The 21,031-nt window shown below is 34.9% G+C and overlaps 1 protein-coding gene across 2 annotated transcripts in view; it reads right to left on the bottom strand.

Moving 5' to 3' along the window:
* The window catches only part of LOC136033812 (piezo-type mechanosensitive ion channel component-like), a gene marked incomplete at its 3' end in the record, with an annotated part of 265,796 nt that overhangs the window by 107,631 nt on the left and 137,134 nt on the right, over window positions 1–21,031 (bottom strand). For both annotated transcript variants that reach the window (XM_065714725.1, XM_065714726.1), the window contains 2 exon segments: window positions 9,478–9,631; window positions 17,435–17,616. In XM_065714725.1, coding sequence (XP_065570797.1) covers window positions 9,478–9,631; window positions 17,435–17,616 — 336 coding nt within the window.

Raw genomic sequence — 21,031 nt, 5'->3', positions numbered from 1 at the left:
AGGACCAGGGTTTTAAGTTATGCCCCGGGGGTTAAAGCCTTTTTTATGGAAAGGGTGGTCGTGTAAACTTTGGAAGGAACTTATTGGGTTGGAAATCGGACGTTCTAGATGTTCTAAAATTAAAGTGATCAAAGGACAACTATCGTTTAATAGGCCCGTCACGGCCTATTTTAACAAATGCATTTAATTGCAATTTTGATATTCCTATTTGTGCAAAAACAGTCCAAAGCTTATATAACTAGACGTTTGAGGTTCAAAAATCCCCCCAGAGTCTGATGGCAAGGGTTTTAAGTTATGTTCAGGGGACATATAAGGTTCTTATGCAAGTGGCTGTTTGAACTCCAGAGGGGGCTCATTTGACTGGAAATTTAAAGTTGTAGTTCTGTTTTAAAAGTCAAAAGTGATAGAGGGCAACTAGCCCTCCACCCATATACCCTAATGTTACCAAACTCATACGATCGAAATTGTGAGATAGTCAATTTTTTCACAATAGTCCAAAAAACATATAACAGTGCCTTTATGGTGGACACAACCCTTGCACCTGGGCTCTGGAGGGTTATGCTCTCGGGTATATAAGATACTTATAGAACAAGTGGTCTTTTAAACCTCGGATCGGATGGGGCTCATTTAATTAAAAGTTGTAAGTTCTTTTGTTGCCCTTATTAAGAGTCAACAGTGAATACAGGGCAACCCCCTCCCCTACCGCAAGCCGTTCATTCCCCAAAATTAACCTGATCAAAATTTTATGTGAGCTATTTTGATCGGCATTATTGAAAGGTTCAGTTATTATTTTTTTGGAGATGTCAACCTCCCGACAGTCCTCAGGGCACAGGCTTTAAGTTAGGCAATTCGTTCCTTGTTTACATATAGTATATTTTAATGAAAAAGGTGTGCATATTTGAATTTTTCTTTCCAAAATGACTTTGAGTATTAAGGTGGGCCTTCCAAAGAATGCTCCGGAGGGTGTTGAACTAAATCCAAACACATTATGTGGATACTGATTGTCAAAAGATAGTAACTCAGGAATGACTGGATATACTAATTTCGGACATTCAGAAAATGATAAGGGTATATGATCAAAAATGGAATATTTGTATAATAACACCACTACTGCTGATACCACCACTAATATTTCTTAAACTACTATTACTACTACTACCACACTACTTCATTTTGAATATTGAGAGAGAATTTGAACTATATCGAAAGACGCTCTCACGCTATATGAATCTACATTGTCAAAAAAACGTACCTGAAGAATTGATTTGCATGTTAAGTTAGAACTTACAGAGAATAATGGGGAAGATCATCGGACCAAAAGAAAATATTTGCTTACTACTAGTAAAACTATTATCACTACACTATTTAGTACTACTGCTACTTCTACTACTACTCCTACTACTTCAACTACTACTTGTATTGCGACTCCTTGTAAAGGCAATATGTTAATGCTACTGGTGCTACTAGACCTACCGCTATTATAGTCAGTGCAATAGCGCTACCTAATTAAAGAGTGATGTTAGCACAGTGTATTATTTATTAATTTTTGGTTTCTTTGTTTTGTTTATTTGAGAGCAGGGTACCTTATGCAGCGCAGAAATTCCGAAAGGGATTTGATTGGAAATTGAAACTAGCGCCCTTTTTAATAGTCGAAAGTTATTGGAGGGCAACAAGACTCCCTCAAACACCCATTATTTCAACAGAGAGATCCAATCAAAAAGCATACCCCCACAACCCTCAGGGCAAAGTTTATTATTTATGCCCCGGGGTATAAAAGGTTTTATGGAAAGGCTGGTCATATTAACTTCGGAGGGGGCTCTTTGGATTATAAATCTGAATTTAAAATGCCCTTTTTAAGAGGCAGAGTGATCATATTAACTTCGGAGGGGGCTCATTGGATTTGTAATCAGAAGTTATAGTGCCCTTTTTAAGAGGCAGAGTGATTTTAAGAGGAGGAGGACAAATAGTCCCCTCCTTTCAAGTCCCATTTTCCTCAAATGCCTCCGATAAAAACTTTAGGATAGGCAGTTGTTCAAAAACAGTCCAAAGATCACAGGCAGCGTATTAGCGCTATCTTAGTAAAAGGCGATGCACGGCAAATGTTTTTTTTTTTCAGACCAAGGCTCTTTTTATAGGAAGTATAGAAGTATATGCCATAAACAATTCGAAGGGGCTCGATTGATTGGAAGTTCCAAATCCTAGTGTGCTTTTTAATAGTCGAAAGTGGTTGGAGGGCAACCACCACCCCACCACACCCATCATTTTCCAAAGACATCCAGCAAAAGTTTGAGATAGCCATTAGTAAGCATATTTGAAAGGTCTGGTAATTATGTCTTTAGGGGTGATAACCACCACCGCCCTCAGGGCAAGGCTTATAAGTATCTACTAGTTGCCCATTGTTAACATTCAAGGTTCTTATGAAAATGGTGATAAAAAAGAACTTCGGATGGGGCTGATTTGACTGGAAATCAGAAGTCCTAGTGTTTTTTTTTTTAAGAGTCAAAAGAGATACGAAGACAAATAACCCCACCCCGTCCCCTCATCTTCCTTTCCCCATATGTATCTGATGGAAATTTTGATATAACTGTTTTCTTTAAAATATTCTAAGGATCATACAACAAAGCCTTCCAGTTGAAATAACCTTGCACAACCTTTTCACATCCATTAGATGTATACGGGTTAACAAAAGGGTTAACATCTAGCATTCATTCAATGCAGTCGCATTTCGCTAGCTCTGATAATTAGTGACGTGTGATTTTTGGCACGAGTATTTTGGATGCTTGGATATTTGGATATTTTTTAACAGTACGGTGAAGAAATCAATTAGCATGTCTGTAAACTACTTTTGATAAATTTGAGCTACAGATAATGGCTAAATTTAGTATTCATGATCTGGCTCTAGCAAAGTTTCGAGGATTCCCCGATTGGCCAGTTCGTATTATTGAGGTTTTGGATCCAAAGACTACGAACTCAAAGTCTTTAAGTATCTGGTTTTTTGCTACGGGTCCCGTGACACCCAGTTTGTTCTCGAGTCACAGCTTATGCAGTTTGAAGCAAAAAAGGCTGAAGCTATGAAATCTACTAGCAAGGGTGTAAAGGGAGCATTTGATGATCATATTAATCAACCGAACATTTATATAGAACTTTGCAAAGAGAAGCTAAAAACCCAAATTCCAATTCCTGGGCAACAAACTATAGCGGGATCGTCGGCTATTATTACTCGCATTTCCGCGACAGAACAGGAAATTCAAAATGTGATGGAAAATCTTGCTAAAAAAATAGAGGAAAAGTTGGATGAAAAACTAGTGGCCACTGCTGCTGGTAGGCAGTCTCTATCCAGTGACACTTTGCATGCTATAAAAGCTCAGAGTTCAACTATCGTTAATGAAGTTTATTCAGCTTTGATTGTTGAGTTTGGACCGAAATTCTTAGCCCTCAGTAACGAGCTGAAATTTCTAAGAAATCAAATAATATTTCTTGAGGAGAGAGTTAAGAATGCAGAGCAGAAATTAGATATGTATGATCAGGATTTAAGGCTAGATAGTCTTATTTTCAACGGTATCAAACAGCCTTCAAGTAGTGACTTAAAGTCTGTAATCGGGGGTGTGATTCGCAATAAAATGAAATATCTGAAGTGTCTGATGGTGATATTGTGGAAGTGAGAAGATTTAAAATAAACAGTTCTACAACTCGTCAAGATGCCATAGCTCCGGTCCTAGTCAAATTCAGGTCGAAAGAAATTTCCCAAAAAGTTTTTAAGCTTAAGTCGAAACTAGTGCGCACTGGTATATTTGTATCAGAAAATTTAACAAAGCAGAGACGGGACATTCTGAACCTAGCACGTGAAAAATACGGTAATGAACAAGTGTGGTCTGATCAAGGCTGAATTTATATACGCCTTGCGAGTGATGCTTTCCCCCGTCACCTATGGTCGTTGCAAGATGTCGCTTAGATCGTTTTTTAGTTGTTGTTTTTTTTTCCAATAGGAATCAGTACAGTTTATATTGTTCTTATTTCTTGATAATTAGTTTTGCCGTTACACCAGAATGTTAATGAAATTTTAAAGTGTAAAATTGCTCAAGATAGTGTTGTGAAATGCCCTGAGCCAGTAAGAAAAAGTCAGTATGTATCATTTGAATTTCCAATACGGAAAGAAAATAAGAGTTTACGTGTGTCTAAATGGAATTGCCATGTTACGTCATCGTCTGAGGATATTGAAAATTTTTTGTCTGCTATGAATAGTAGTATTGATGTATTAGGTATTTGTGAAACGTTTTTATCTATGGACAGCTGTCTCTCGTCTTACATTTTTCCAGGTTACCAAATGATATCGAAGGTTAGAAATCGGATGAGACAAGGAGGTTTGTCTTTTTTATTGAAAAATGGAATAAAATTTGAAGAAAGGGATGATTTATGCCTTTGGATTGAAGGGAAGGTGAAAATTTTTTCTGTGGAATTTGTATTTGTTGAGAAAAAAAAGATAGTAATTTGTTTGGTTTATAAACCACCTAGCACTCCCTCGGTTGAGTTCCTTGATTTATTTGATGATTATTTATGTAAACTTCTGTCTGTAAAAAATGAATGCATAATCATGGGTGACTTTAATTTTGATTTGTTATGTTTGAATAGCTATAATTTTGAGTTTTTTTTAACTTGATGATATCGCATGCTTATTTTCCAATGAATCGCCTTCCTTCTAGAATAACTGAACATTCTGCTACTCTTATTGATAATGTGTTTCTCCCTTCAAATTTAGTTCCTGATTATTATTGTGATATCATGATCCATCTGGGATCTGATCGTCTTCCTGTTTCATGTACGATAAAGCAACGGAGCCCGACTTACGAAAAGTCTAGGCGTAGACTTATAAGAGATCTTCGGCCGGCAAATTTACATGAGTTCCGTGAACAAATAAGTGTGATATCGTGGGAGAAAGTGTATGAAGAACTGGATCCCTCGCGTGCCCTCGACAACTTTCTTGGGATAATTACTCCGATATTTGAGTCTGCTTGTCCCTTGAAACTTACAAGGAAAAAAGAACGAGATATCCCCCGAAAACCCTGGATTGATGATGAAGTTGTTGAAGCTATAAATGCTCGTAACGCTTGCTTCTTTAAAAGTTTAAATGACTCATCTGAAGAAAGTAAAAATGAATATATTCGTCAACGAAATTTAGTGAATAAGTTAAGACGTTCAAAAAAAAAAAATATTACATCGAAAAATTTAATGAACAAAAAGGTGATATGCGGGGCACTCGGCAGACCATTAACGGCGTGATTAAAGGCACGGGTAAATATTATGGCCTCATAAATGCTATCACTGTCTTGGGTGTTACAGTTACTGATAAGCAGCAGATTGCTGACGAGTTTGGTAAATTCGTTTCTGGTATTGGAAGTAGAATCAGGGAAGACACTTCTCACGGAGACCCAACGAGAAGTGACACGCTCTTTGAAGATAATCGAGGTGAGCATCATAAATTTCAATTTGAAAAAGCGTCAATTGAAGAATTAACAAAAATTGCGAAGAATTTAAAGTCAAATGCTGCTGGTATTGACGGTTTGAATCTGAAAGCATTCAAAGTAGTTTCAGTGTATCTACTACCATGTCTTCTCTACCTCGTTAACCTGTCACTTGAATTCGGCCAATTCCCTGAAGCGCTTAAGCAAGCAAAGGTCCTACCACTGTTCAAATCAGGCAATAAGCAAGATATGACGAACTATCGACCTATAAGCTTGTTACCACTATTCTCAAAGATATACGAGAAAATAGTACATCAACAGCTGTATGAATATTTAGACAAGCTCGGAATATTAAGTGAGTCACAGTTCGGTTTCAGAACTAAACATTCAACTGTTCATGCGGCATACCATCTAATGGAGTGCGTTAATAGTGCCCTAGAAAGGAATCTTATCCCTCTTACTGTGTTCATAGATTTTAAAAAAGCATTTGATACCGTTGATTTTAATCTTTTATTAAGTAGGCTAGCTTGTTTGGGAGTCCGTGAGAAGTGTTTGGATTGGTTTAGGTCTTACTTGCATGGTAGGTCCATCAAAGTTATGATAGATGATGTGGTAGGGAAACCCTTCAATGTGAATTGTGGAGTGCCCCAAGGTTCGGTATTAGGACCTTTACTGTTTCTTATATACGTGGATACAATGCGTTTTTACATTCCTGGTGCTGTAGTTACATCATTTGCAGATGACACAGCGCTTACAGTGATTGGGGAATCTGTCGAAGATCTGATAGAGATAAATAATGTAGCTTTGGAGAATTTATCTCAGTTCACAAAGCATAGTTTTCTTGCAGTGAATACTGAGAAGACTAATTATATGATATTTAGTCGTATTGGTAAAATTTTAAATAACTGTCATAGTATTCTTTTACAAGGTGTTTCCATTAGTTAGGTTTTTCAATGTAGATATCTGGGATTTTATTTTGATGTATATTTTAGTTGGATTCATCATTGCAAAGTTTTATCTTCAAAATTGGCTCGCGGAGTCGGTATTTTAAGAAGATTTCATAATTTTTTCCGTCTACATGTCCTGAAAGCAATTTATTATTCAATTGTCCATCCTTATTTAGTGTATGGTTGTTCATTGTATGCAAGCAATTTTTCTAGTCATGTAAAAAGGGTCCAGATTATGCAGAATAAGGCAACTAGAAGTTTGGGTGAGTATCTTGCGTGTGGTAGTACTAGAGATAGTTTTAGAGATTTAGATATTTTGAATATCGATTTTATTAAATCTCAACAGATTTTCATTTTTGTATACCAGGTTTTAAATGGCTTGTCTCCTCAATATTTTAGAAGTTTTTATCGATATAATTCAAATTATCACGATTATTCTACTAGGAGCTCTGATCAGCTGACTAGTGAAATCAGGCATACAACGCGATCTGGGCTTATGATTAAACATGTAGGTGTTGTTATTTGGAACTCAATTCCAGAGAGTGTTAGGTGTTCTGAAAATCTTATGCTATTTAAAGTAAGAATAAAAAAATTATTTCTTGAATAAATTATAAATTATATTGGTTAAATTTTTATCCCTTTTTTTTCTTTTTTTATGATGAGAGATGGCTGTTTAGAGATTGTATAGTGTTTTGTCTTTTTTTTTTTGCGTATTTCTTTGATTTTGAATGAATAGTTATCATTTATTTGTTGTAGTTTTGCTGCTGAACAGGGACATTTTAGGTCCCTATATTGAGCAGTATATTATTGATTGTAAGTGCAATTTTAGTAGTTTTTATTTGATTTGATGAAATAAACGCATACCTACCTACCTACCTACCTAGTTGCCCATTGTTAACATTCAAGGTTCTTATGAAAATGGTGATAAAAAAGAACTTCGGATGGGGCTGATTTGACTGGAAATCAGAAGTCCTACTGTTTTTTTTTTAAGAGTCAAAAGAGATAAGAAGGAAAATAACCCCACCCCGTCCCCTCATCTTCCTTTCCCCATATGTATCTGATGGAAATTTTGATATAACCGTTTTATTTAAAATAATTTAAGGATCATACAACAAAGCCTTCCAGTTGAAATAACCTTGCACAACCTTTTCACATCCATTAGGTGTATACGGGTTAACAAAAGGGCGTAAATAAAAAATGACGGAGTACATTAATTTGGGAATTTCAGGAAATGAGAAGGGTGATGATCAATTGACCAAGAAAACAGTGTTGGCACGCTAGTACTATTGCTACTACTACTACCACTGCTACTAATAAAAATTACTACAAAAGGCACTATGCAAATGCACATTGTCAATAGAGCATCTCTCAAGAGTGAATTGAGTATTAAGTTGGACCATTCAGACAACGCTTAAGGGGAAGACAAAAAAACTACTACTACTCTTCATTGACTTCAAGAAGGCTTTTGACTTGAAATACCGAGGTGGATTATGGGAGATTCTTCTACATTATTGAGTCCCTATGAACATGGTGGTCTTGACAAGAGACATGAATTAACCTTTCATTATTCAGGCCAACACGCCAGAGGGACTAACCGAATATTTTTAGCAAATGTTCTTCAAGGTTGTTTTTTGTCATTCCTCCTCCTTAACCTATTCCTCAATGAAGCGCCATCACTTGCTAAAATTATAAATGTTGCAAAGATTGGAGGGGAGCTCATCGATAAATTAGCATATGAATATGATATCGAGAAAATCAACAGCCAAGACAAACTACTTTAAGCTGACAATTCATGAATAGTATCAACTGCCTAAGCTTTTGGGATAGTAATTTAATACAGCCAAAACCAAGGTTATGCAGGCGTTTAGAAACCCTGCTGGAGGAAATTTGCGCCTAACACTAAGACGGTTATCAGTAGAAAATATTGACTCTTTTATTTAAATAGATAGCCTCTTAACTTCTGACAAAAACTGCTCAAAAACAATCAAATGAAGACTTGATCTGGCTAGCAACAGATTCAAGAATATCTTGGGAATTTGGAAAATTAAGGCTCTGCCAACTTCTCTAAAGGTGTGACTCTTCAACTCCATCATCACCCCCATTGTATTATACCCAGGCAAAACTTCGTCAAAAGAAGCTAATGACGAGTGAAGATGCTTGGCATTTGAATTATATAATTTAAAAGAGTTACAGGACTACCTACGTTGATAGAGTCTCAAAAGAAGAAATCCCAAAAATGACTCCACTGCTCTCAAATCATCTTGGACCGTATCAACCAATCAATCATTTTATTAATGCTAAAACACTGTTACAAACGCTAAATAGTTCTTCGGCCCAAGAAGCTTTGCTTGTTATGGGCCAATCAAAAGCCAACAAATCTGCTGGCTTAGCCATATTCAGCAAATAAAAACGAACCAAATACTAGGAATCATTTGTGTAGGGCGGTTCCATGGCATGCGCCCCCGAGGAAGCCCTCGTGAGAGATGGCTCGACATTTTCCTGGTAAATAATGTCTCCTAGCTACAGCCTTTAGTACTAGATAGATTGAAATACCGTTGCCATTTTTTTTTTGTTTATCTAGAAGAGCAGACACCCCAATGCAACTGCGAAGGTCGGACGGAACACAAGAAAAAAAGGCGAAAAAAAATAAATGGGTAAAATGTGGACCAGAAAATCTTAAACAATACATTAAATAATATTTTAGCTGTCTAAGATAGACCTTTGTCTAATGCTTAATTTTTTTTAAATTGTAAGAATGTTGCATATACTTAAGCCAACTTGTATTTTAAGTAAAAGTCAATCCTTTATAAGAGCACAGTTTCTCATTTTTTAACCTGGTTTTATAACATATAATAAGTGCTCGAATAAAGTATAAGACGGGATAATTTGACTGTAAATAATGATATATGTGGCTCTTTACAGCAACAGAATGGTCCAATTGCACAATCAAATTGTGAATTCTGAATAGTCGACCGTTTATTTGTCAAGCTCAAATGATAAACATTTGCATAAGAAAAAAGTTCTTAATACAGGAAAAACACAAATTATAAGAAAAGTAAGATTAAACATACCTTGAAGCCAATATAATTTGGCATTTAACATCATTAACAACGTGAAAGAAATAACAGCTTGTGAAAAAGCGGCGACACAGTAGGAGAAGAAGGAATGTGACCCCGTCCCAAAATAAACCCTCCACTTCACTCACATTGCATAGGCTGCCAGTCACTGAAATCAAAAACAAGAATGGTTATTTTTTATATCCGCAAAAATAGTTCTCAAAAGATCAGGTTAAATTGAATGACCATTTTTGATATTAATTTAAAACCCCTCTTCACAATACGAGTTTTCAAAGAAAAGTATACACCTTAATTAAACCAAAAATGAACAGAAATAAAGTCAAATAATCTTCCAAGCGTAAAACTACCATAAATCACCATCAAATTGTAGATGAAACCTAAAACAATCCTAAATTACAATAAATAAACAAGACAAACTAAAAATAAGCGAAAAAAAAAAATAACACGACTGGGGTTGGCAACCCAAATGACTTCTTAAAAGCAGAAAATAGTTTGCATTTGACTGAAAACGGAATGTTTAAAAATACTTTCACCTTTTTGATATTTAATAAATAGAAATGATAAATAATAATAATAAATAAGAAATAATAAATAATAAGAATAATAAATAAGAAATAATTAAGACTTCAAAGACGAAATATCGGTATATGCATATTAAACTGACAATCTATGGTCATTTTTTTAGTGCAACTTAAGTTGTTGTCTTAAGGAAGCACGGGGGTTTTCAACCGTATTCATGTTAATATTGGCTCGTTTTGAGTTTGACACAGTTATTTATTGTAATTAATCCAACAAACTATCCAAAAAGAAGTTTTTGAAAGAAACATAAAGGTCATATTAAACTTAGAGGCCATAAACAATCCACTGTTCAAGGCACATGTAGTTACCACTACTAACTATGGTTTGGCGAATTATGCTACAAATATTTTTCTTTTTTACTTATTAAAACTGTGAAAACAAAGAAAATTGCAGTAGAACAGAGCCTTTAGCTGACAAGCTTTCCGCAATTAGGACCATTGTATATCTAATATTTCTTTGGTTTTATTAGTTTTTTCCAAGACTGTTCAAGAAACACATAGTGATTATTATACATCTTTATTTCAGCTGATATATTGCCTTTAATTTTCTTTTTATATTTTCAGCTGATTATATTATATATTCTTAATTTTCTTTTAATATTGCCTTTAATTTTCTTTGAATATCTTCCTTTTTTGAATGCTTTTTTATTTAATTTCTGTTCATTTTGATTGCCAAAGTTTCAAGCTTTTTAAAATTCCCTATTTCAAAATAAGTTTTTTCTTCGACATCAGAATTTTATCGAAGTATCAAACCTAGTATTAGAGTAAAAAAGTATCAGAGTAACAAAAATCAGCTTGCCTAACTTACATCCCTTTCCTTGGGGTCTATGAGCTGGGTTATACATCGAAAGCATGGTTATTTTAGCTTTGAACTATTCTGAATCAAATACCATCTCAAGGCTTTCACCGAATCCTGATGGGAAAAAGCGAGGTGGTGGTGGGGGGGGGGGCTGGTTGCCCTTTGCTAACTTTTAACTATTGAAACAGAACTAGAAGTTTAAATTTCCAATCAATTTGTTTTCTGTCTTATTTTTCTTATCTGTTTATTCTATTTTGTGTTTACGGTCAAGTTACAAACCATACCCCAGGAGCCATGGGGGATTTTTAACCCCTATTTTCTAGCTATTTGATGAAAGTGGCTATTCAGAAATTTTGATCGAAAGCACTTGTGGATGAAGCGTGCAAAGGGAGGGGGCTGGCTACCCTTTGATCACTCTTGACTCTTAAAAAGGCAAATGAGATTTCGATTTCTAATCAATTCAGGATCCTACGAAGTTTATATGGCCGGGCCATCTATACAAAGCTTATGCGTTAAAGAAGGGTGAGTAGTATAATTTATATCCCTTATTTTGATGGCTGAAGGGGTTTCAAATCCGAAACTATGGTTGTTTCACATTTGGACCATTTTGAACAAAGTAGCAATCTCAAAATTCGTTCCGATAAATGTGAGGAAAAGAAGGCACAGGGAGAGGGCTAGTTGCCCTCCCACCACTTCTGACTCTTAAACAAGAACTATTTATTAAAAACGAATTTTCAATCAAGTAAGCTTCCTCCAAAGTTTCAACTGCCATCGCTTCCATAAAAATATAATATGCCCCTGAGTCATACCTCCCAAGCCTTGCCCCGGGCTTTCAAGATTGTGTCAACCCCAAAGGCAGTATTATATGATCTTTGGACTATTTTGAACAAAATGGTTATCTCAAAAGGTAGATCGGATATATTTGAGGAAAAGAAGGTGTGGAAGGAGCTATTTGCTCTTTGATCACTTTTGACTTTTGAAAAGGAAAAAGAACTTCCAATTTACAATGAAATAGGCCTCCCCAAAGTTTATTCGGCTAACTTTTCAACAAAAAATTTTAATACCCCTGGGCTCTAACTTACAACTCTTGTCCTAAGAATCTCGTGGTGGTATAAACCTTGAAGATATTGCTAGTACTATTTTGAACGCAATGGCTATCTTAAAAATTTCGTTTAGACGTATCTTTGGTAAAGAGGTCGTGAGCAACTGTGAGCCCTTATATGCTCCCGGGTAACAAAACAAAATACATCCCTTAATCCTAGGATTTGCGGGATGGTGTTACCCCAAAAGTCATAGTCATATCACAAATGGAATTTTTGAACCGAATAGCAATCTCAAAATTCTGACCGGATTCATTTGGGAAAAAGGGCGTGGGGAGCCTATTGTCCTCTAATCACTTGTGGCTATTAAAATGAAGAATAAAATGTACGTTTTCCAGCTAAGTAAGCCTCCTCCAAATGTATATGAAATTTTCCTTCCATGGACCTTTTGTGCCCCCGGGACACAGCTTACAACACTTGCCTCTGGGTTCTGGTGGGTTGTGTCAACCTTGTAGTTTTATGAATTGATCTTTAGTCTATTTTGAACAATATGACTATCTCAAAAATACGATTGGATATGTTTGGAGAAAAGTGGGCATGGGGGGAAACAGTCATCTTCCAATAACTTTTTACTCTTAAAAAAGGAACTAGAATTTTGGATTTCTAACCATTGGAACCCTTTTTGAATTGTATACAACCACCCCTTCTATAAAATCTTATATGACCCCTAGGCATTACTTGGACCCTTTCCCCTGGACTTTTGGGGCATGTGTTGACCCTGATTGATCAGATGTATGTGGAAAAAAGAGCACGGGGGTCTAGTTAGCCTCCCATCCCCTTTGAGTCTTAAAAAGGGCACTAAAATGACCAATTTCCAATCGAACGAGCCCCCTCTGAAATTTATGTGACCATTTTTTCTATAGAAACCCTATATGCCTCCCGGGAATCACTTAAAAGACTTGGACTTAGGCTTTATGGGGCTGTGTCGACCCAGGAATTTTGCTACCTATTGTTTGGATTATTTGTAATAGAAAGGCTATCTCCAAATTTTATCGTTTACATTTGGGAAAAATTGGGTGTGGGCCTCTATTCGCTTTTTACTCAAAAAAGGCTCTATAGCTTCCAAATTCCAATCGATTAAGCCCCCTCCGAGGTTTATATGATCACCCTTTCTACATGAAGTGCCTCTGGGAAAAAAATTATAATTAAAATATAAAAAAATGAAGCCTTATTGCCTATACTATAGGCAATATAATAGCACTGCTTCAGATTTCTGTTTGTTTTAGGAATCATTTATTTATTTATTGTGATTTATATTAGTTTTACACTTGGAAGTAGTAGTAGTGGTAGTAGTTGTAAATGTAGCAGGAAATGTAAATATAGCAGTTGTACTATTACTAGTGGTAGCGTAAACATACTGTCTTTGGTAAATTATTCTTCCCCTTCTCGACTTATACCCAAATCCATTCTTGAGATATGATCTTTTGACAAAGTGTATACACATAGTGTCTCTTGATTTAGATCAAATTTCCTTTCAATAATGTAATTGTGGTAGCGTGGTAGTAGCAGTAGTAGTTTTGGTATCAGTAGTAGTGGTGGTATTATAGTATCAGCATTAGCTTTCAAATATTGCCTTTTATGTCAACTAATCATCTCCTTTAGCATTTCCTGAAAGTTCTAGATTAATGTATTCAGTCATTCCTGAGCCACGACCTTGTGACAATCCGGATAGACACAACGTCTTTTGGTTTAATTCAACACTCCTCTCAAGATTCTTTGAAAGGTTCATCTGAATGCCCTTCGTCTTTTTCAGAAAGTAAAGGTCAAATATGTATGCCTTTCTGAATAACATATACTATATGTACACAATTGAAAAATTGCCTAACCTCGAGTTCCTACTCTAAAGTATCTGGGTGGAGGGGCTGAGATACCCGAAGAAATAATTACCAGATCTTCCAATAATGTTGAAGAAAATAAATGTTTCATAATTTTGATTGGATGTTTATTTTGGAGAATGATGGCTGTGGTAGGTTGCTGGTTGCCCTCAAATCACTTTTGACTGTTAAAAAGAGCACTGTAGTTTCTAACTCCCCATCAAATGAGCCCCGTATGAAATACATATTACCACCCATTCCTTAAAAACATAATATGCCCCAGGGCCTAACTTATAAGCCTTTTCCTCATGTTCTGAGCGGTTGTTTCAAGGCCAAAGGCTTTTTTACATGATCTGCAGACTATTTTAGCTAAAATGAGCAAGGGGGTCCGCTCTCTGATCAGTTTCGACTCTTAAAAAGAGCACTAGAGCTTTAATTTCCAATTGAATGAGTCCTTTCGAAATTTTTGTGGCAACTCCTTCTTTTCAAAGTTCCCGGGTGAAAAAAAATACAATACGGTACCTTGTCCCCAAATCACTCTTTACTTTGGTAGCACTACTATCCTGCCTATTAAACATACTGTGAATTATACTTCCTAATTTCCAGCTGTTATCCTTATTATCATCAACCTATTGCTTTTTTAAGATTTTTTTTTCAGTTGTATTCATTTGGCATATCATCATTATGTTATATTTTTGTGTATGTCTTTTCTACATTTGTGCTTAGTAATCCGTTTTTGGTTTTGTCTTGATGGTTTTATCAACTGTAATTCGTACTTTTTCTATCAATGTTTTTTTTTCGTCTTATTTTTGTTTTTGCTGCTTCCAACCTAGCCCCCTCACTTGAACAAATAGGAAAATTACTTTTTTGCATGGGCAGCAGTTATTTTTCTTTCTCTTCTTCACTGCTAGCGGGGCACTGGGACACTATAAAGGGTTGTTTAAGAGTTAATTTGAAAAGAAATTAATACATATAGTGCCTATTGGCAAAAATACGATTATTGACACAAAAACCTCTTTTTCGTATACAAAAGGTTTCACCTTAATACCTCTTGCCTTTTAAACACACCTAGTATCAATCGCCCTCTCCTAATTCTAAGTACTGCAGGTAAAAAAGGTTAAAATGTATAATTTAAAGTACTTATCCTTGGAGCAATGGGTTTAAATTATTTTTTTTTCAATTAGTTTTTGTTTGTTTTTATTGCCAAAATTTCAAGTTTTTCCACATTCCTGGTTTAAATTTCATTTTTTTTTTTTTTTTTTTTTTTTTTTTTTTTTTTTTTTTAACATCAAAGATTCATCGAAAAACCCTCAAAATGACATTTTTCCAACGGGATTTTGTATCCCCGGAGGCATTGATACTAGAAATTTTGACAGTTTTGAACAAAATGGCTCTTTCAAAATTTTCCACAGATATGAGGGAAGTGAGCATCCAAATAAGGTGAAGAGGGGTTGTTGTCCTCCAATATCTCTTCAGCATCCCCCAAATTTTTCAACTTTACTCTCACCTGTTGCTTAGATATTGATGATACGTCCTTCTGACAATCAACTCCCAGAGATTGTGTTTTATTGTGTTCAGCATCTCTCTGCAAAGCAGGGGGAATATGTCGCCCCATTGCATAATGGTTTTAGCTTTTGCCAATTTTGAATAATATTTCTTTTTTAAAACTCAGATCAACTATAATTGGAGGAATGACCTCTAAAGAGGGCTGGGAGAGAGCTGACGGACTTCAAACCACTTTTCAACATCTATCTCAATATGCCCTGAAAACGTCAACTTAGTACCTTCAACCTTTCTTACTGTATTGCAGTTCCTCTTTTGGCAAATTGGATGCATATAGTGCCTTTTGATTTAGCATGAGATACCCTCAGTATTCTTCACAGTTACACCTTAATGCCCCTAGCTTTTTCGGATAAATCCAGAATCAAATATATCTCCCCTTTTCCTAAAGATTAGTCCTGCAATAAACGATGGGCAATTACATAATTGATAATCCTTACCCTAGGGCTATGGGGGAATGGCACCCATGGAACTTTAGCCAGTAGATCTTTTGACATGAGATAGGGGTATATTTCATAGAGGGTGGGCCAGGTTTACCTGTATTATTCGAAAAATGAACAAAAATTATTCCAAATATGAAGAGTTGTCCCCTCCTCAATACCTTGCTGTGTACGCTAAACTTTGACTGTTTTCCAAATTTTTTAAGAACGTCTTCTGAAACACGGGGTCGAATAATTAGAATAGGAAACTTTTTAAAAGTGCTAACAGCCTTAGTGTAAAAAGCAAGATATTGAGGAGAGGGCAACCCTTCAAAAAAGAAATAAATCTGCCAAAATTAATATGCAAATTTTGTTCTAATTTTTCGTGTACAGTGATCTAAACGTAAGCCTGCATTAGTTGGAAAACTTTCAGAAATTAAACAAAGTTTTTTAAACTGAAAGAAAAGAGCAACCATTGAAACTTAAAACGGACAGAAATTATTCCGTACATGAAAGGTGTCCCCTCCTCAAAGCCCCGCTCTTTACGATAAAGTTTTTGTTATTTAAAAATGAAGAAAATTGTTTTTTTTATTTAATTCAAAATATTGCAATAGTTGTTTTTATCCCATTGTTTATCAACTACTCCTTTGAGCTAGGTTATGACAACTGCTTAGCCTACTCCTTACAGAAAAGGAATGCCCATAGATTTCCAAGAAGTTATCAAATAATGTTTCTGTAGGATCTAAATTCAAACTATGTAGAACAGGCTTATCCTTCTAGCGCACTTTTCATTATGAATATTTTTACTTGAAGTTTGACATTGGTCATAAGCAGAATTTGTTTCACTATACTTTTTTGGAAACTCTAACATCGTCACTATCAAATTACCACGAAAACTGTGAGCCCGATAATGACTTACAAGCCCACCCTTTTCCAAATTTTCTTCATAACTGTGTGCCCTGGCACTGGGGGCTGCAAAGGTTGAGCTACCCTTGGAGGGGCACATATTCGTGGTGTATTATTTTTATTTTGACGTTTTCGATCGAAGTGGTGTTAGATTTGAAGAAAATGGGCCACGAGGGAGAAAGAAACTCGGACGATGGCCTAGATACCTTCTGATCCTAGTTGTTTCTTCAGAAGTGTAGAAATCACAACTTTCATTTGACTAAGTCCCCTCTGAAAGGTCTATCACCATTGGCTCAATACGGTCAACCCTGACGAAAAAAGAAACAACAACAAAGAAACATGCAACCATAACAATAGAGATACGAAATTCTGCATTGTCTTAAATAGGGACTAGAAATGTTTGTGAAGACGTTATTGAGAGATATGATTTTTCAGTTGTATTTTCTTCAAGATAGAAAGCTATTTTTTAGAAATTCTACAAAGTGCTTTGTGTTGATAACTTTTGATGCATAAGAGAACTTATCCTGTAACTTAAAAAAATAATTATTTGACCGTCTAGAGCAGACTGTATCATCTGAATATAAAACCTTAAAATATTATCTGGAATAAATCTTCCAGCCAAAATTGTTTAGATATTTCCAACATTACCTGAGTACTATTGTTTGTGCCAGTTTCATTAGTAGTCCTACTTAGTCCACAATTTTTCAAAAAAACTTCAGCTCAAAAAGTTACTTGCATCAATATATATTTTCCACTCTATCAGTAAATAACGTACCAAGTCCAGGCGAAGTTTGGCTTTTCCTGCCTTGTGCTAAAGGTTGAAAGCAATTCATGCCCGTAACTTGAACAAATCCACACGCATATGTTTTCAGGATATCCATAGCAATGCACCCAGGCAATTGTAGCATTGATTTACATGCCATAACTCCAACGTTGTAACCAATCAGTTTATTCCACCTGTACATGATATTTGAAATGTAAAATGAATACTATTGAAAATATTTCAGTTTGGAAAGAGAATAATGATAGTGCGAAGAATGCTATACAATTCCTGTCACAAGAATTTAAGATTGAGGATATAAGATTATTTTACTAGTTTTTTCTTTTTTTGCGAATCAAAGATAAAAGTGTTGCTCATGAATGATGCAGTATTTGGTAAAAGACTTTTTAATTAAAACTCCAGGCAAAAAAAAAATACCTGAGAAAATTTATTGTGAATCGAACTAATGCCATTTTTTTTCGATTTTGCCAACATCCAAGGGCGAAAGGTTTTTCTATTAGTATTTATTCAGATAAATCAGGATCTGTATCAAGGTTCTAAACTACAAACATAGGTTAGAAAAACAGAAATCACACCGTCATCTTTCGTAGATTATGTTCAGAAGTCATTTAAATTTAAGCTGCAGGTCTGCATCGGTGCAGTAAAAAATTTAGTACTAAAGCTAAGATTTAATGTTTCTCCTAGGATTATTTCTGTTTTAACTCAAGGTGTAATCTCTACTTTGATAAGCCATTCAAAAAAGACAGCAAATAAAATAAAGTCTTTAGAAACTAATAAGTTTATTGAAGCTAAGAAAATATAAGTAGAAATAATTTACTTATAATATTTTCTATCAAGCAGTTCTTGGTAGCGAACTGTTAGTAAGGAGCGACTCGGCTCAATAGTTATCGAAATTGTAAAAAACAGGAATTTTAATATCAATAGTTACATCAAGAAAATAGGCTGATTATGTTGATTCCAAATATATGAGATTCATCAAGTTTAGTATTACCCATCAAAAGTTACGAGCCTGAAAAAATTGCCGGATTTTTGAATATAGGGTAACACTCCCTAGAATTCAAAAAACGTGAATGATTATCTTGCCATCATATTCAGTGTACCCTAGAATCCTCATGGAGAAGTTTCAAGCTCCTATATACGTAAATTTGGAATTTTGCTATCTTTGACAGAAGACAGATCACAAATGCGTGTTCATTTGTTTGTTTTTTTCCCTAAGGGTTATTCTATTGAAATATTAGTAGATCAGAAAAGGATGCATTCAAATGGAAATTGCAAGTTCTAGTACCCTATTTAAGTGGTCGAAAAGATCGGAGGGCAATTACTCCGTCCCTCCAAAGCCAATGTTCTACCAAAGTTTACTGATCAAAAGTTTGAGATAACCATTTTGTTCGATGGGGTTTAAAGATCAAATAACTATGTCTTTAGATGTAAAATGACTGTCCAAAGTCCGTGGGGAGAAGCCGGTAAGTTATGAAATTTGCCCATTGCCTATGTATAGTATTTTCTATTGGGAGGTTTACAGACATTTTCGGGTAGGGCTGTGTTTGGGTGGATTTCTATAAGGAGAATCTTCTCTGTGGAGGGATATTTCGGGGGGTGAATTTTTAAGAAGAAATGTTATGCTGGGGGGATTTGACAGAATTACTACACAAAATTCTTTTTAAATATATTAAATTCTCGTTGCAAAATTCAAATGTGGTGTAAACATTCCGAAAGAATAATTCAGGGACTAATTTCTGCAGTTTTTTGATTTCCGGGAAATAATTTCCACGGAAGGTGACATTTCTGTAGTGATAGAGAAACCTATTAGAGATTAAAGTGTTATTCAAATGAAAGAATGCTAAGGAAAATTTTTCAGGTCGAATTGTATGCAAGCAATTTTTTCGGGGAGGTGGATTTTCAAGTATAATTGAACCTTCTGGAGGGAATTTGACGAGGGGTTGCACTTTACGTTGGATGAAATTTCCATGGAGAAGTTTTTCGTGAGGAAGGTATATTTGATGGAGGGTAAGCCATTTTTATCGGCAGTATTTGAAAAACGATCAGAAATTAAACAAATGAGAAAACAAGTTTTTTAACTGAAAGTAAGGAGCACCGTTAAAAGTAAAAACAAACAGAAATTATTCTATATTAGAAGGGTTGGCCCCTTCTATATATATATATATATATATATATATATATATATATATATATATATATATATATATATATATATATATATATATATATATATATATATATATATATATATATATATATATATATATATATAAATATATTATATATATATATATGTATATATATATATATATATATATATATATATATATATATATATATATATATATATATATATATATATATATATATATTTGAAAACAGGCATTCTTGAATTTTCTGGCCTGCAAAAACGATCTACATAGGTCACGAGTATGAGAAAATTAGTATAAAGCTTTAATTCCAGGGGGAAAATCATATGAGTGACATCATATTTAAGAGTACATTTTTAAAGGAATGAAATACATCATTCATACCCTCCGCCCAGGAGTTTTCATATAGTTTTTAGTATCAATGACACATCCATGAAATATATGGTTAGAATAAAAGCAACAGTGAGAATTACAAGCGACAGCGAGAATCAGAATGTGTCAATTTGTTTTGGAAAATTGGCATCCTGGGATTTTCTACCCTGCAAAAACGATATACATAGGTCAACAGTCTTAGAAAATTAGTTTAGAGCTTTAATTTTGAAAAAAAAAATCATGTTAGAGTCATCATATTTATGAGCAAATAAATACATAAATTCTCCTCCCTTCCTCCAAGTTTCTTCCTCGAGTGATAGCCATGAGAGGAAAATTTTCAAGTAAGTCAACCCGTAGTCAACCTGCGTGTGTTCCCCAGCGAGAACCTCCAACAGGTACGACTCTAGTTCGGCATTTGTGAAGGAACACACATGCACGGACATGCAAGGAGCAATCATATCATTTCTAGTAACGATATGCAACATTATCGTTACGCATGCAAAATTACAAAATAAACATAATCAAGTATAAAATAACATGTGTAATGAGTCTATTTACAAAAGACGTTTTAAGCAGTTTCATAATCGTGTCACAATAAAGTTTTCAGTATTTTCGACGCAACACCTTAAACTAGATATCATTTTCTCAGACCAAACTGCCTAACTTTGACGAACAAACAAACGTTCAAATTGGGTTAAATTCATTAATTTAGACAGCAAAAACAGGTACAAAAGTCTACTGAGGGCGAGCGCTGTATATGTGATGGAAATATTCAGACTTCTATACCTGTTTTCGCAGTCTAAATAAATGGATTTATCCCCTCTAGAAAATTTGTTTGTTCGTAATGTTTTCAGCTTCAAAGTAGCTGGACAAATTTTTTGCAAAATCAACGATGGGGCACACTTGTATATTTTGATTCTCATGTCTGGTCTAAGCGTAAACGATTTAAGCCTTAAATCGTTTAATTTAATCGATTTAAGCTTAAATCTTAATGCCATGAACGGGACTCAACAAGGTTACGATCTAGGCTTGTATATAATAATTCTAATTGTCACTTTTTTCCTCTTCT

The sequence above is a fragment of the Artemia franciscana genome, chromosome 12 (assembly GCF_032884065.1).
Source record: "Artemia franciscana chromosome 12, ASM3288406v1, whole genome shotgun sequence".
In the NCBI taxonomy this organism is placed as follows: domain Eukaryota; kingdom Metazoa; phylum Arthropoda; class Branchiopoda; order Anostraca; family Artemiidae; genus Artemia; species Artemia franciscana.
This window is presented reverse-complemented; position numbering and strand designations above follow the sequence as displayed.